The 12,765-nt window shown below is 38.1% G+C and overlaps 1 protein-coding gene and 1 pseudogene across 1 annotated transcript; both read left to right on the top strand.

Annotated features, from left to right (window-relative positions):
- The first annotated feature begins 1,341 nt into the window (after positions 1–1,341).
- LOC116927558 lies at positions 1,342–3,555 on the top strand. Its single transcript, XM_045174845.1, has 4 exons — positions 1,342–1,475; positions 1,562–2,913; positions 2,976–3,155; positions 3,244–3,555. The coding sequence occupies exon 2, from the start codon at positions 1,670–1,672 to the stop codon at positions 2,525–2,527; it is 858 nt and encodes a 285-aa protein (XP_045030780.1). The 5' UTR covers positions 1,342–1,475; positions 1,562–1,669; the 3' UTR covers positions 2,528–2,913; positions 2,976–3,155; positions 3,244–3,555.
- A 6,772-nt stretch (positions 3,556–10,327) lies between these two features.
- Positions 10,328–11,443, top strand: LOC123473838 (annotated as a pseudogene).
- The last annotated feature ends 1,322 nt before the right edge of the window (positions 11,444–12,765 follow it).

Here is a 12,765-nt window from a genome sequence, read left to right on the forward strand (position 1 = left end):
GCGGTTTGCGTGCAAAATCTCTCAGGCAGTACTTTTTAATCGAAACGAGGTGACCATCTACTCGTCGTAACTTAAACGGACTAAGTTTGAACTCTCCCCCCTTAATCCATAAATTGCCTAACTTACGATGTACTCCCAGTAAAGTTAAATGCAAATAATCAAATGGTACATCAAGGACAAGATCAATCGGCAGCTCTTCAAGAATGGTCCGTCCTCTGTGCAGAGTTGAAACGAGCTTCACGAGAGCTTGAGCTTTAGCTCAAAAGCTCACTCATTTTGTGAGCTTTGAGCTTGAGCTTCGCTCTTTTTGAAAAAGTGTGAGCTTGAGCTTGAGCTTTTGCCTCATGAGCGGAAGCTCACGCTTGTGGCGCCATCTAGCGGTCAAAATTGAAAGTGGTTGCCGAAATGAGACAAGTCTCCACGTTTGGAGGTGGAAAGCTGTCAGTGCTACTTGCTAATAGCCTAGCCTATACTAGTTGCTTATGCTTACAGTTACAGCTTAGTGATTGAACTGAACAAATAAAAACATAAACTTGTGAATTGTGTCTTAAATATCGGTTTTCTATAGTTAATTGCTTAATTCACACTAATTTTTGTTCAAATTAAAACCAGGAAATCTGAAACTGAAAGTCTTAAACTCTTTAGAGAGTAGAGACTAATGAGAAATGGCGTCAAAAAAGCGAACAGCTTCTACAAGTGTACAAAGTCAAAGTCATGTGGGTGCTGTAGGTGGTGATGATCAAGTTGATTGTGAAACTGTAAATGTAGAGAATAATGATTCTGGCAGCGATGAAAGGTAAAGACAATTAGACAAATTTATTGATATTAGGATTTAGGCTATTGCCCTATTGACTGACTTTGAGTCTTTTACTTTTGTGTTTATTACTGAGTGGCCTGATCACTGAGCCTGATGATCGACTGATTTTTAACATTTTTTCTCAATTTCAGCAATGAGTTCAGTGAGAATAACAGGCATAATGAGACCCCTGCTAGTACTTCTGCAGGACATCCATGGACCAAAGGGACTATTGAGCTGCCAACCAAATTCTTCCAGTTCATCGAGCTTACAAAAAATGGGAAAGGGTTTTTTGTTAAATGTTTGAAGTGCCACGAGTTCAAAACTGCCTACAACAAGAAAGGGAAAATAGAGTTGTTATCTGTTACCAGGAACTCTGTGTATAACGCAAGAAGACATATGGAGGTAATATCTCACTTTCTTTCATAAATCATTGATGGTCTTTAATTGTAACTGATGAGCATTAAATTGATGTTTTTTTACATTATAGCTTAAGCACCCTGAATGTCTGGAAGAATTCAATTCGCTCTGGTCTTAAAAAGGAAAAGACCTCAACAAGACGAACAAAAATGCTGACAAGTCACAATTGAAGCAACCTAAAATAGTTGGACATTTATTGGATGGCACTTCGAGATTTAAACAGATAAGAACTCAGGATGAATTAGATAAAGCAATTTTGGTAAGTCACTTGCACTTGTCTCAACTTAGTTTAAAACCTATGTTTCATTAATTCAAATAAGTTACTGACTGATTAAATTTCTTTAGAACCATATCATCACTGGTCTGCTTCCTTTTAGTGAAGTGGATAAAGAGGGGTTTAAGCAGCTTGTTGGTGGCTTGATTGGTCCACTGTCAATTAGAAGTCGCCCGTTCATGGTGAAACTTTTAAATAAGCAGTATCAACAAAGTAAGGAAAATCTGATTTTAGAACTATCAAAAGCCAGCCTTGTGTCAACAACAGCTGATTGTTGGACGGCTCATCAAAAAAGTTTCCTAGGGATGACGGTTCATTGGCTGGATGTGGATGAAGTGACTAGACAAAGCGCTTGTCTTGGCGTCCGCCGAATTTTTGGATCCCATACTTATGATGTGCTGGCCAAAGCAATTTCAGAAATGCATAAAGAGTTCAAAATCTCCGCAAAAGTTAACCTAACCATTACAGACAACGGATCAAACTTCTTGAAAGCATTCCGGATGTTCCAAGCAAAAGATGCTGGAAATGAAAGAGCATCTAAGGAAGCCAGCGACGAAGACTGTTTTGAAGAGGAAGAAGAGGATGATTTTGTCTTAGTCGACATCGGAGAAATAATTGATAGTCATACTTGTACGTCGGAGGCAAGAGTCTCAAATGGAAGCAGCGGAGGACAGATGGATGGACTTGAAGATGGATCAGACCCTGACGATGAAGAGGAGGTGGAGCGCATTATTCTTCCTCCACATATGCGCTGCACTTGTCATACGCTAAACCTCATTGCAACCACGGATGTGGAGAAAATTCGTAATCGTCAATTTTTAAAGATTAAAAAATCTCTCGACCTCAAGTTGAAGAGTATCTGGAACAAACAACAAAGAAGTTCCCTTGCATCGGACTTCATGAAGTCAAAAATGGGCGAACTCTTCGTCATTTGCAATGCCACAAGATGGAATAGCTATTACGACGGATTGGTGAAAGTAGAACATTTCATTGATAAAAAAGACGAAGCCCTAAACGAAACATTCCAACATTTTTAAATCAGTAAGCTGACTGGTGTCGAAAAAGACTTCTTAAAAGAATTTGTTAGGGTTATGATACCCCTATCACAAGCGTTAGACATTTTACAAAATGAAGAAAGTATGTACATTGGATGCGTGTTGCCCGTTTTAACTGTTTTGAAAGAAAAATTGGTTGAAATTGAACAAGACAGAAGCATTACTCATTGTATTCCGTTGGTGGGCTCTTTACTGGATAGCATTAGTGCTAGATTCGATAATCTTTTCCTTCAGAAACATTTGCGACTTGCCTCTCTTTCTGATCCACACTTTAAACTGTGGGTGCAAAATAAGGAAAGTAAAGAAAGTGACACTGATCTCCTCAAAAACGAAGTTCAACGACGCACTGCTGCCGCAATGGAGTTTCAGTAAGTTTAATATCACTTCTCATTCAATCTGTAATTTTTAAAAAATGTTCTTTTGTTAACAGGATTGACAGTGGAGCTGACAGTTCGCCGACTAGAAAAAGAGCAAGCAAAAGCTTCCTAAGTGCGCTTAAGAGAAGAGCATCTACAGAAGTAAACGAAGCAGACCGTTTTCTAAACGAAGGATCTCTTAAAGCCTCTCTTAAAGATTTGTATCGTTTTCCGACCATTAAGAAAATTTTTGTGTAAGTGTCTGCCTGCTAACAAGTTTTTATTTATTTTTAACATTCGTCCTTTTGGTAACAAGAAATTAAACATAATTTGAATATTCAGGGAATTCAACAGCGCGTTACCATCCTCCGCTGCATGCGAACGACTTTTTAGTACAGCAGGACTCGTCTTTGTACCGAAACGAAGTAATTTGTCTGATTCCAACTTCGATAAACTCGTTTTCATGAAACAAAACGGTGTTTCATCTAGGAAATGGAAGAGTTCTCCATCGAAGACTCATCAAAAATGATCAATGATTTGAACTTGGCGTATTTTATTAATTACTTTTCTCGGTCTATCCATTTGAGATTTGTCATTCTCATTCAATGTTAGACCATTGAGCATTGACCGCTTTCTTATGAAAGGAAATCTAAAAAAAATACACCGTTTTGATTGTAAGTTGTCAAAGGTAATCTATTTATAAAAAGAACTTGGAAATGAGCTCGAGCGAACGTGAGCTTGAGCGAAGCTCAACTTTTTTTGTGTGAGCTTGAGCTTGAGCTCCGCTCACTTTTAGGCGGTGAGCGGAGAGCTTGAGCTAAGCTCACGTTTCGGTGAGCTAGTTTCAACTCTGCCTCTGTGATGATCGGGGTCACTTTGTGACCTGAAAGATTCGTCGTCGCGTAATGCTGCATCAGTCTCTACGTAAACAACCCTTCCCCTTGGATTTACTTGAGTTCTTCCAGCTTTATCATCAACCGCATATTCACCTATGGTTTCACATTTAGGGCAGCAGCTGTAACCACCGTGATCTACAATTTTCAAAATAAAGGCTTTTGCTGGAGCGTCGCAAATAAAAGCGCAATTACGAACTCGTAAAAGTACACCCCTTACAGTTATACCATACTCAAGGATAACCTTTAACTCGCGACAAGAATGTTCCAAATATATGTTTGAATCAAATGGTTTTTCTAAACCCCAGTATGTTCCAGCATTAAAAGGGGCTTCGTTGGCTCCTTTTAAGTGGTGTCCACCCGTTTCGGCACTTTTTGCGGCACTTTCGATTTTGGCGTTTTCGGCACCCATATAAAACGCTTGGTCCCCCCTTGTATTTAAAATCTCCTTGTTTATTAAAAAATCTTTCCGTTTCGGCACTAATATTCTCCGTTTCAGCACCAATTGTGTCTCTTTCGGCACCAACTGTGTCCGTTTCGGCACAAAAAAAAAATTATGTTGCAAGTCATATAGGGATGCCATACATTCAGGCCAGTGGCCTGAAAATTTTCGGTACTTTACAGGACTGTCGACTTTACACTTTGGTCAGGCCACTAGTGGCGCTAGCTGTATGGGTTCTGGAAGTCAGCGCCACCACCACCACTCGACTTATGCTTATGCTGTCTGTCGTGAAATTGTCGGTCGCGGCTTCCTCTGGTGTCAGTTCATTTAAAGTTAATGGACCTAAGCCAAATTTGATTTTAACAAAACGAATCAACAATATAACAAAATTCTATTACCTGTTTAACCTTGGATTGTCAATGCATTTGGCCGAATCGGTTGATTAGGAACAGCCAGCCCACGTCCACCACGTCTACCTCTACCTCGCACAACCCACCCAGAATCACCACTAACCTCATAATCTGCCAACCGGCTGGGCTGTTTCCTCGATCTAGTGGGTCTTTCCATGATATACTTAATAAACTTCAAATGAACTTTAATAAACTTGCTAACAAAGCGTCTAAGAACAAAGTGAGCAAAATTTCACAATATATTATAACACGACACCTAGTGGAATTTATTATTTACGAATTTTAGGGGTGGTGCCGAAACAGACAAAAATAGTGCCGAAACGGACAAAAGTGGCTAAGAAAACATACATTGTAATACAAATACTTAGTACCACCTCTGGTGGCGGTGCCGAAAAAGACAATCGCAGTGCCGAAACGGAAAAAATTGGTGCCGAAAACACCAAAATTCAAAGTGCCGAAAAAAGTGCCGAAACGGGTGGCAACCCTTTTAAGTTTGCCACCCGCAATAGAACGCTCCAAAATTGACTTCCACTAGATTTTGACAACGGAAGTCCATCAATGTTAATGTACAAATCAAATTCACCCTTGTCAAGTGAGGCATTTTTAAGAGCATTTACAATGCCCTTCTCTAGTCCAAAATGAAAGTAAAAACCAGGGAACATTTCAGTTAAAACAACATCGCGAGGGGTTTTTACTAGCGTACGGCAGGTTGAAGGCAAATATTCTAAACCAGGTTGAGTTCGCAAAATTTTCAAAAGAGAATCTACTTGATGTTGTTTTACGTCACAAACTAAAGCCCAAGAAGCCAATTGTTTTTTAATGATTGATCTCCACCCAAAGCCTCTTCTAGCCAGTCACTGTCGTGGTTTAATTCTTCAAAATCACATATGGAACTATTTCCACTTACGCTTGCAGATGAATCGCCAGTATTACTATCATTCGTGTCTAAACAATCGTCTTCAAAATTTTCAGTTGATTCGACAGTTCCAATACAACAGCATTATGAACAAGCTCTGCTTCAGGGTCCCGATCATACCCTTCTGCGTTTAGCCCGACATCAACGGCTTCGGGAAAAACTTCCTCTTCACTCTCATCCTCCATTATTAAAAAATTTAAATCTCGAACGTTACGCTGAACATCTCTCCTCTTTCTACGTTTAACGTTGGCTGGATTCGCACTAGCCATGTCCTCACACACACAGTCACTAGAATAATTCCTATGAACAAACAGCCAAACTTGCGAAAGAACGCTGCCCACAACTGCTTCAATAATATTTAACCTTATATACTAAATAAAATGTTTTAAAATGAACCGTCTCAAAGGTTACGATGATCCGCCGAAGTTATTTGCAGAAAATAGCAGTGGAGATCGGTGGAACTCGGTAGGGTTTTTGCGGGCCACACCACTTTGGAGCAGTGCTTATGCTGATGCTGTAGCACGACACGCCAATATGCATAAAATGAAATTGTTAACAAAATTAGTTGTTATCCGATGCTGATCAGCCATAAAGAAAAACTCAACAGGCCATACAATCGATCCAAAATGGCGTCAACCTAACAGTTGACGATTGCATGACGATACCGCACAGACACATAAGCCACTTTTGAAAATCGCTCAACACCAATTTTCAGAGCCATTAGAAGTAAATACCACACCATCGTGGACAAAAACAATGAACAAAACTATTTACCTTAATATGCCGTGGAAAAAGGCAAGAAAACTGTTGAGAAAGGAGAAAAAAAACTGGAGCCTTCAATAATGTGCGACTGAGTAGTGGCTGAGCTGTACTGAAAATGGCGTCAAAGGTTCATGGGTTAAAGCAGTAACGAAGCCTGTTGCCAGCAGTAAAAAAAAATTATTTTCAATTTCAATTTGAAAATTGCATAACAACAATTTTTGTTTTAGGAAATTATGTATAAATTAAAATTGTCGTTAATTTTATTTTAAATTCAAGTGAAATATAACAAATTTGCAACAATGTGGCATTTTCGAGAAACAAAAGTATCAATCAGCTGGATAATTGCCTCCCCAGGAGGGTCCTACGGCAATCCACAGATGGCTTACCATCATTGGATTGAATATGGAGCGCCTCAGGATTTATTGTGTTGAGTGGGGTATATTTATTATTCACGTCTCTAACATTAAATTTTGTTTTTAGATTTGAGTTTGCAGGCATTTATCAAATTACCATCGTCGTCATAGATCTGGTCTTTTAGTAGTGAAATAAAAAAATTATTTTGTATTACCTAGTGCGGTCAAAGAGAAAACCTAGAAACTATTAACATGAAAACCGTAATAATATGCGTTTCTGGAAAGGTTACTTTTGTTTTAAACGGAAGGTCAATACGCCATACAGAAAACTGTGAATCGTTTTCCACATTTGAAGACATTTCGACTTTAATCCAATGGTTTGACCAACAAAAACCTTGTGAAGGTTTTCAATTGCTGTCCTTCCACATTTCGATCGAAAAGGAAAAAATGGATGCTGTAAAAAAAGAAAATGGCAACTTGATATAAAAAAACTGCTGCCATATTCTTGACTCAACATATACAAGCAATTACTGTAGCAAATGTAAATCATTGCGGAAATATTTGTTAAAGAAGGCTGCTCAAAAGAAAAAGATCGCGGAGAGGCCCCCAAAGCAAACCGTGGGTGAGAAATGTAGAAACTTGCGTCGAAAAATGAAATCCATGGAGAATAAGATGGAGGTAGCTTTCACAAACTACAAACAATGAATCACTTAAACTAACGTTTTAAAGTTTTCATTTACCTTTTAGAAAAGTTCACGTGTTGTGGGAAAATTGCAGAGACATTGTAGAATACTTTGGTAAAGGATAAAAGAAATGCAATTGGAAACAAAATGAAGCATCTTTCCGAAACCGTAAGCATCCCAAAACCCCTATAAAATTGACGTATTGACATTGTTGTTTAACTTTTCGTTTGTTGTTTTTTTTACAATTTTATTTCGCTAGTTCGAATAATGTTACATTTTCCCCGATGTATTGTCTATTATAATGTAGTAGTTCGGAGAAAAATTTCTCATTTGTATTAGGATTAAAGTTGTATTATTCACATATTTTAAATTGTACAATAACATGCAACCGATTTCCTTATTTTCCCCTAAAATTTATTTTAGCCATTAAGCAGGTTTAAGGATGATATCAATCGTTTTTTTTCTCTCTCTAGGAACAAATGGTTGTTCGTATGTTTTTGGCGAAGGGTGCCATAAATAAGAAAAATGATAAAAAGGGACAAGGGATGCGATACGAGCCCGTTTTTCTCGTCCATTGCGTATTATTGAAAATGAAGAGCAATAAGGCGTATAAGTTTCTTCGAAATATGATGCTGCTAGATATAAATATAAATGCTAAATATAGTTTCTGGTCACAATGGCTAAATGTCTACAAGAGTATGCTAAAAAAAGTGACATCACTGTGAAGGACCTGAAAGAATCTATAAAAGATAAATTCTTGGATGAACTAAGTACTAGATATGTAGATAAGATGTTGGCAGGAACAGCTGATTTCACTACTAATCTTATGATATACGATCTCTGTGGCTACCTCGTGAAAACGAGAAAAACTTTAACTGATTGCGTTGACTGTAAGAGTGCGATACAATGTGAGGAATTAGACTTACCTGAATGTTTTGTAGCTGACAAGTATATAGCCATGAGGAACCGTGGTGGACTAACTTTCGTGACTACACCTTTTTTTCACACAATGTGTGCCTTCGAAGAAGTCATTGCAAGCCATTTCAAAGACCTAAACCACATCTATATTGTAAAGAACCAAAACAATTTATTCTTTATTATTTTCCTTATTTTTCCCTACCCTTTATTCTTACGTAACATTAATTTTCTATACGCCCCTCTTTTCTATGTAATTTCTTCCTTAGACGTCTTACAGACTGATTTACCCTTCAAACGTTTCAACTTAATTTTCTTGTAGTTCGACCTTCACGAACCCCGTATAAAAACTTTTGTTCTATAGAAAATAGAGAGAGACACTTTTCACAATTCAGTTCCTAAAGAGTTGTTCCCCAATTTTTTTGTGCTACTGAAATATACTTTTCAAGAAACGACAATGAAAAAGTAAGTTAAAATATTAATAACTTACATTTGGTGGCAGCGGAGTCGAATTCGGCTTTCGTGTTAAGCTGAATAGCGTGTGTTTTTTTTGTTTTATTGTTTGTTTTAAATTTTTATGGTAATAAGTGCTACTTATTGCCTTCTCTTCGTTTGTTGGCTTCCTATTTGGTTGAAATTTTTGATAACTTTTCATAGTTATAAAAGAACATGCTTTGTTAGAAATTAGTTCGTTATAAAAGATGAGGGCAAATGAGGATAGTGGTTTAGAAACCACTTCAGAAAGAAGATCTGTAAGAAAAGGGCCACTAATACAAAGATTTGTTCGATCAGTACGTGAAAGGTTCACTCCTTTAAGATCAGGAGGCGGATCGACATCAATTTTGAGAAATAACGAAAATCTAGGTGTCGAACTAGATAGTGATAGCCCACATCAATCCGATATTGAACTTCTTGATTCCAATGAAATTAAAGAATTGAGAAATGATGACCAGTGGAACGAAGTACTTAATATGCAAGTATCGTCACAAGACGAAACCGTAGTCGAACTCCTGATAGGCGAGGAGACAAGAGAATTGCTATCATATAATCAACTTCTAAAACAGGCTCGGGCAATTACGGACCTTGAAAAAACAACAGATAGGGTAGAAAACACAGAAGATATCTCTATAGATTTCCAAAACCTAGAACTAGTAAATGAAGAGAACCAAGATCGGGCATGGTTTTATCAGCAATACGGAAATACGAGAATAACGGAAATTCCTGTTGACGATCTTATTTTTGAATTGCAGTATTTACTTCGAAGTGAAAAAAAAATAGAGTTAACAAACAAAGAAGTAGGAACAGCCTTAACAGCATTACTCTTAACCGAACCCACAATTTTGACACCAATAGAACTCTTTAAGCACTGTGGTCTAAAAACATACTACGAAAGTACTGGTTCAGAGTATGAATCAGTGCATTCGGGAGAACAACAAAATAGGTCAGAATCAGACTTAGTGCCCTAATCTTTAGTAACACTCGAAACTGAGGAAGAAAGTTCTAAAAACAGCGTACCCATCAAAATTGTAAGAGCGGAAATCCACACGCAAGGTGATCAGATTCCTTTAGATTGTTCTAAATCGACCCCTAGTACCACAACAATCACTTGTCCGGCGGTTACTCATTCACAGTCAAGTATGAATACTCAAATTCCTCAATCACAGTTAGCGTCCACTCCGTGTAACTATTTACCGTATCAAGGACTACAAAGTCGGAAAGTCTCCTTTACTCCAGCGTCGATCGTTGAGCAGTCAAACAAAATCATGCAAAACAAACCTTCAAAAGAAAAAAACCAAGACATGCCCATTAAAATATACGTAAAAGAATTGAGCCGTTTGATGGAATCCGGAATGGATTATGAGGATGCTTCTAAAGCAGCTGATTGTATTGTGCAACACGTTCTAACGAATACTAAACGCTGCATTAATTCCTCTCAGAAAACGAAGCCTAATGGACAGCCTGTTTTTAGAACTAGCTCTCAGCCTTCATATCTTACCTCAACCCCTTTACATACACAACCACTTGCGTTAAGTGGGCAAAGTGTAAAAATCCCAAGCATGTACAATAAGCAAAGTAATAACGGAGCAACTCCAAAGTACTCAGTTATCAGCTCCATTCCTAAAATGAATCCCTTAGTAATGTGTCCGTCAAAAGTAAACAGTATAGGAAACACAAACAATTTTATTTCTAACGCCATCGATAAAAATAAAAAGTTACAACAAAGCCAAGCAATGACGTTATTTAGTAACGTCGGAATCTACGTAGACCGTGAACGCTCCGGTCGCTTTGATGACTGGCTTGCACATCTAGAATCAGTACTGGTTTTAGGCGATTTTGAGGAGTCAAGAAAAATTATCTTACTACGCTCCAAATTGTATGGTGAAGCGGCTGATGAGTTTGATAACTTTAAACTTGAAAACCCAATTAGCGCGCAAATTTACGACAGAGTAAAGGAGCGTTTAATTAAACTTTTCCACTCTACAGAGACCAGATCTAAACAAAGCGTTGAATTTCATAATATGCAACGGGAACCCGAAGAGAATATGAGACGTTATGCGAATCGTATACGCAAGGCCTTCCACTTAGCGTATCCTATAAAATCCACGATAGATAAAGCAACAGCTTTTTCCAGAGAACAAATTATGATGGACAGATTTCTGGAAGGACTGTCTTTCGACGTCCAGACCAGACTTAAGTAGAAAGAATTCGCAACTTTTGAAAAACTCATAGAAAAAGCTGAAATGACGGCCATGGCAGTAGAAGAAGCCCAAGTTAGATCCAGACTAAATGCTTTTCAGGCCAAATACGTCGAACCTAATAGAGAATTTACTAAAGTAAAGGAAGCTTTAGATAGCCTTAGTTCCCAGGCTGAATCAAACACTCACCAAAAACATTTAGAAGAAAACATGGAGAAAATGCAAAGACAATTATCCAACCAGGAGAGTTTTTCACAGCACTCACCACAGTTAAACCCTCCAATCAATAAAACAGGGGATTTATATTTTTGTGATTTTCACAACGATTGGGGCTATCACTCAATAAACAATTGTAAAGCAAGGGAGAGTCAAGCTAATGATAAATGTTTTCGTTGTAAAGAATGGACACCGAGCAAACTTTTGTCCCCAGATAAAAAATTTGAAACCCACTCCTCCAGAGGGTTATGACGGAAATGGGAAAAAACTTTGTTTGAAGAAAGGGGAAAAACCTTTGTTTGAAGAAAGGGGAAACTAAAAACTACCGATGTAAGCGTTGGGCCCCTCGGTGGAACTAAGAAAAAGCCCCGACATCATATAAATAAATTAGCAGTAAAATCTACAGTTCCTAGGATAAGAATAAAAATATGAAATTCTGTTGTAAAAGCGCTGTTTGACACTGGAGCCGAGAGAAGCGTTATTAGCAGCACATTTTTTCATAAGCTTAAAGAAGGAAAGGAATTAATTAATTTCACTAAAGAGGTAGATGTGGATCTTTTCAGCATAAATGACAGGCGCCTCGTCACGGAAGGCACAATTACCGTTAACTTTTTTGTGGCAGAAGAAACGTCACGCCAAGCACTTAGGCAGAAATTCATAGTCGTAAATGGAATTGTTGAAGATTGCGTTCTAGGGCGCGATGCACTTTGGAAACATCAGTTTATCTATAACGGAAAACAACAGTCCATCTACCGAGTCCCGGAAATTGATCACTTCCAGGAAACAGAAACTCCCTTTGTGATTAGCAAATCTTTGAGAATTCCTCCAAATTCCACTAGTCTCCTAGAGACTAGAGAAGAGGAAACTCACCCTTTCAACCCTCTCAATACTTGTCATTTTGTTAGATGCTGTAATATTCCCTCCGGGCTTAGGCTTGGAACCCTACATCTCTACGACACCAAATCGTTCGCTCCGTGTGGTGGCTGTTAATGGAACAGATAAAACCATATTTCTACCTCGCCTTACAGTGTTAGGAACCCTTCATATTTCCAGACCTTCAAGAAAGCCTGTTGAAACAATGGCTTCAATTAGCGTAGCTTCAGGTCCAATCAACACAGCAGCCGTTGAGTCGGCTCTTCCAGACATAGATGAGGAAAACAAAGAGAATTTGCGTAGATTAATAATAAATAATTATAACAGTTTTGCTTTTAAAACAAGTGAGTTAGGCCATACTACTTTAGTAAAACATGTCATTGACACACAAGGACAAGGTCCTATTCGTCAAAGGGCATATCGCACGTCTCCAAAACCAAAAGAGATAGCTAAAAATATCATTGAGGAACTGATGCAAAATAAAATAATTCGTTATTCGATGTCCCCGTGGGCAGCCCCGATAGTATTAGTAAGAAAGAAAACAGGGGATGTCCGTTTGTGTGTAGATTTTAGAAAATTAAATGCAATTACAAAAAAAGATTCTTTCCCTTTACCTCGTATTGACGACGTTTTAGATTTACTTGTGGGACAGAGGTATTTTTCCACATTAGATCTTGCCTCCGAATATTGGCAAATTGAGCTGGA

This window comes from Daphnia magna, linkage group LG6, assembly GCF_020631705.1.
Source record: "Daphnia magna isolate NIES linkage group LG6, ASM2063170v1.1, whole genome shotgun sequence".
NCBI classification, from domain to species: Eukaryota; Metazoa; Arthropoda; class Branchiopoda; order Diplostraca; family Daphniidae; genus Daphnia; species Daphnia magna.

Bases quoted from the DNA above. Each gene is read 5' to 3' on its own strand.
- LOC116927558 (XM_045174845.1), top strand. From the start codon at position 1,670: ATGGTGAAACTTTTAAATAAGCAGTATCAACAAAGTAAGGAAAATCTG.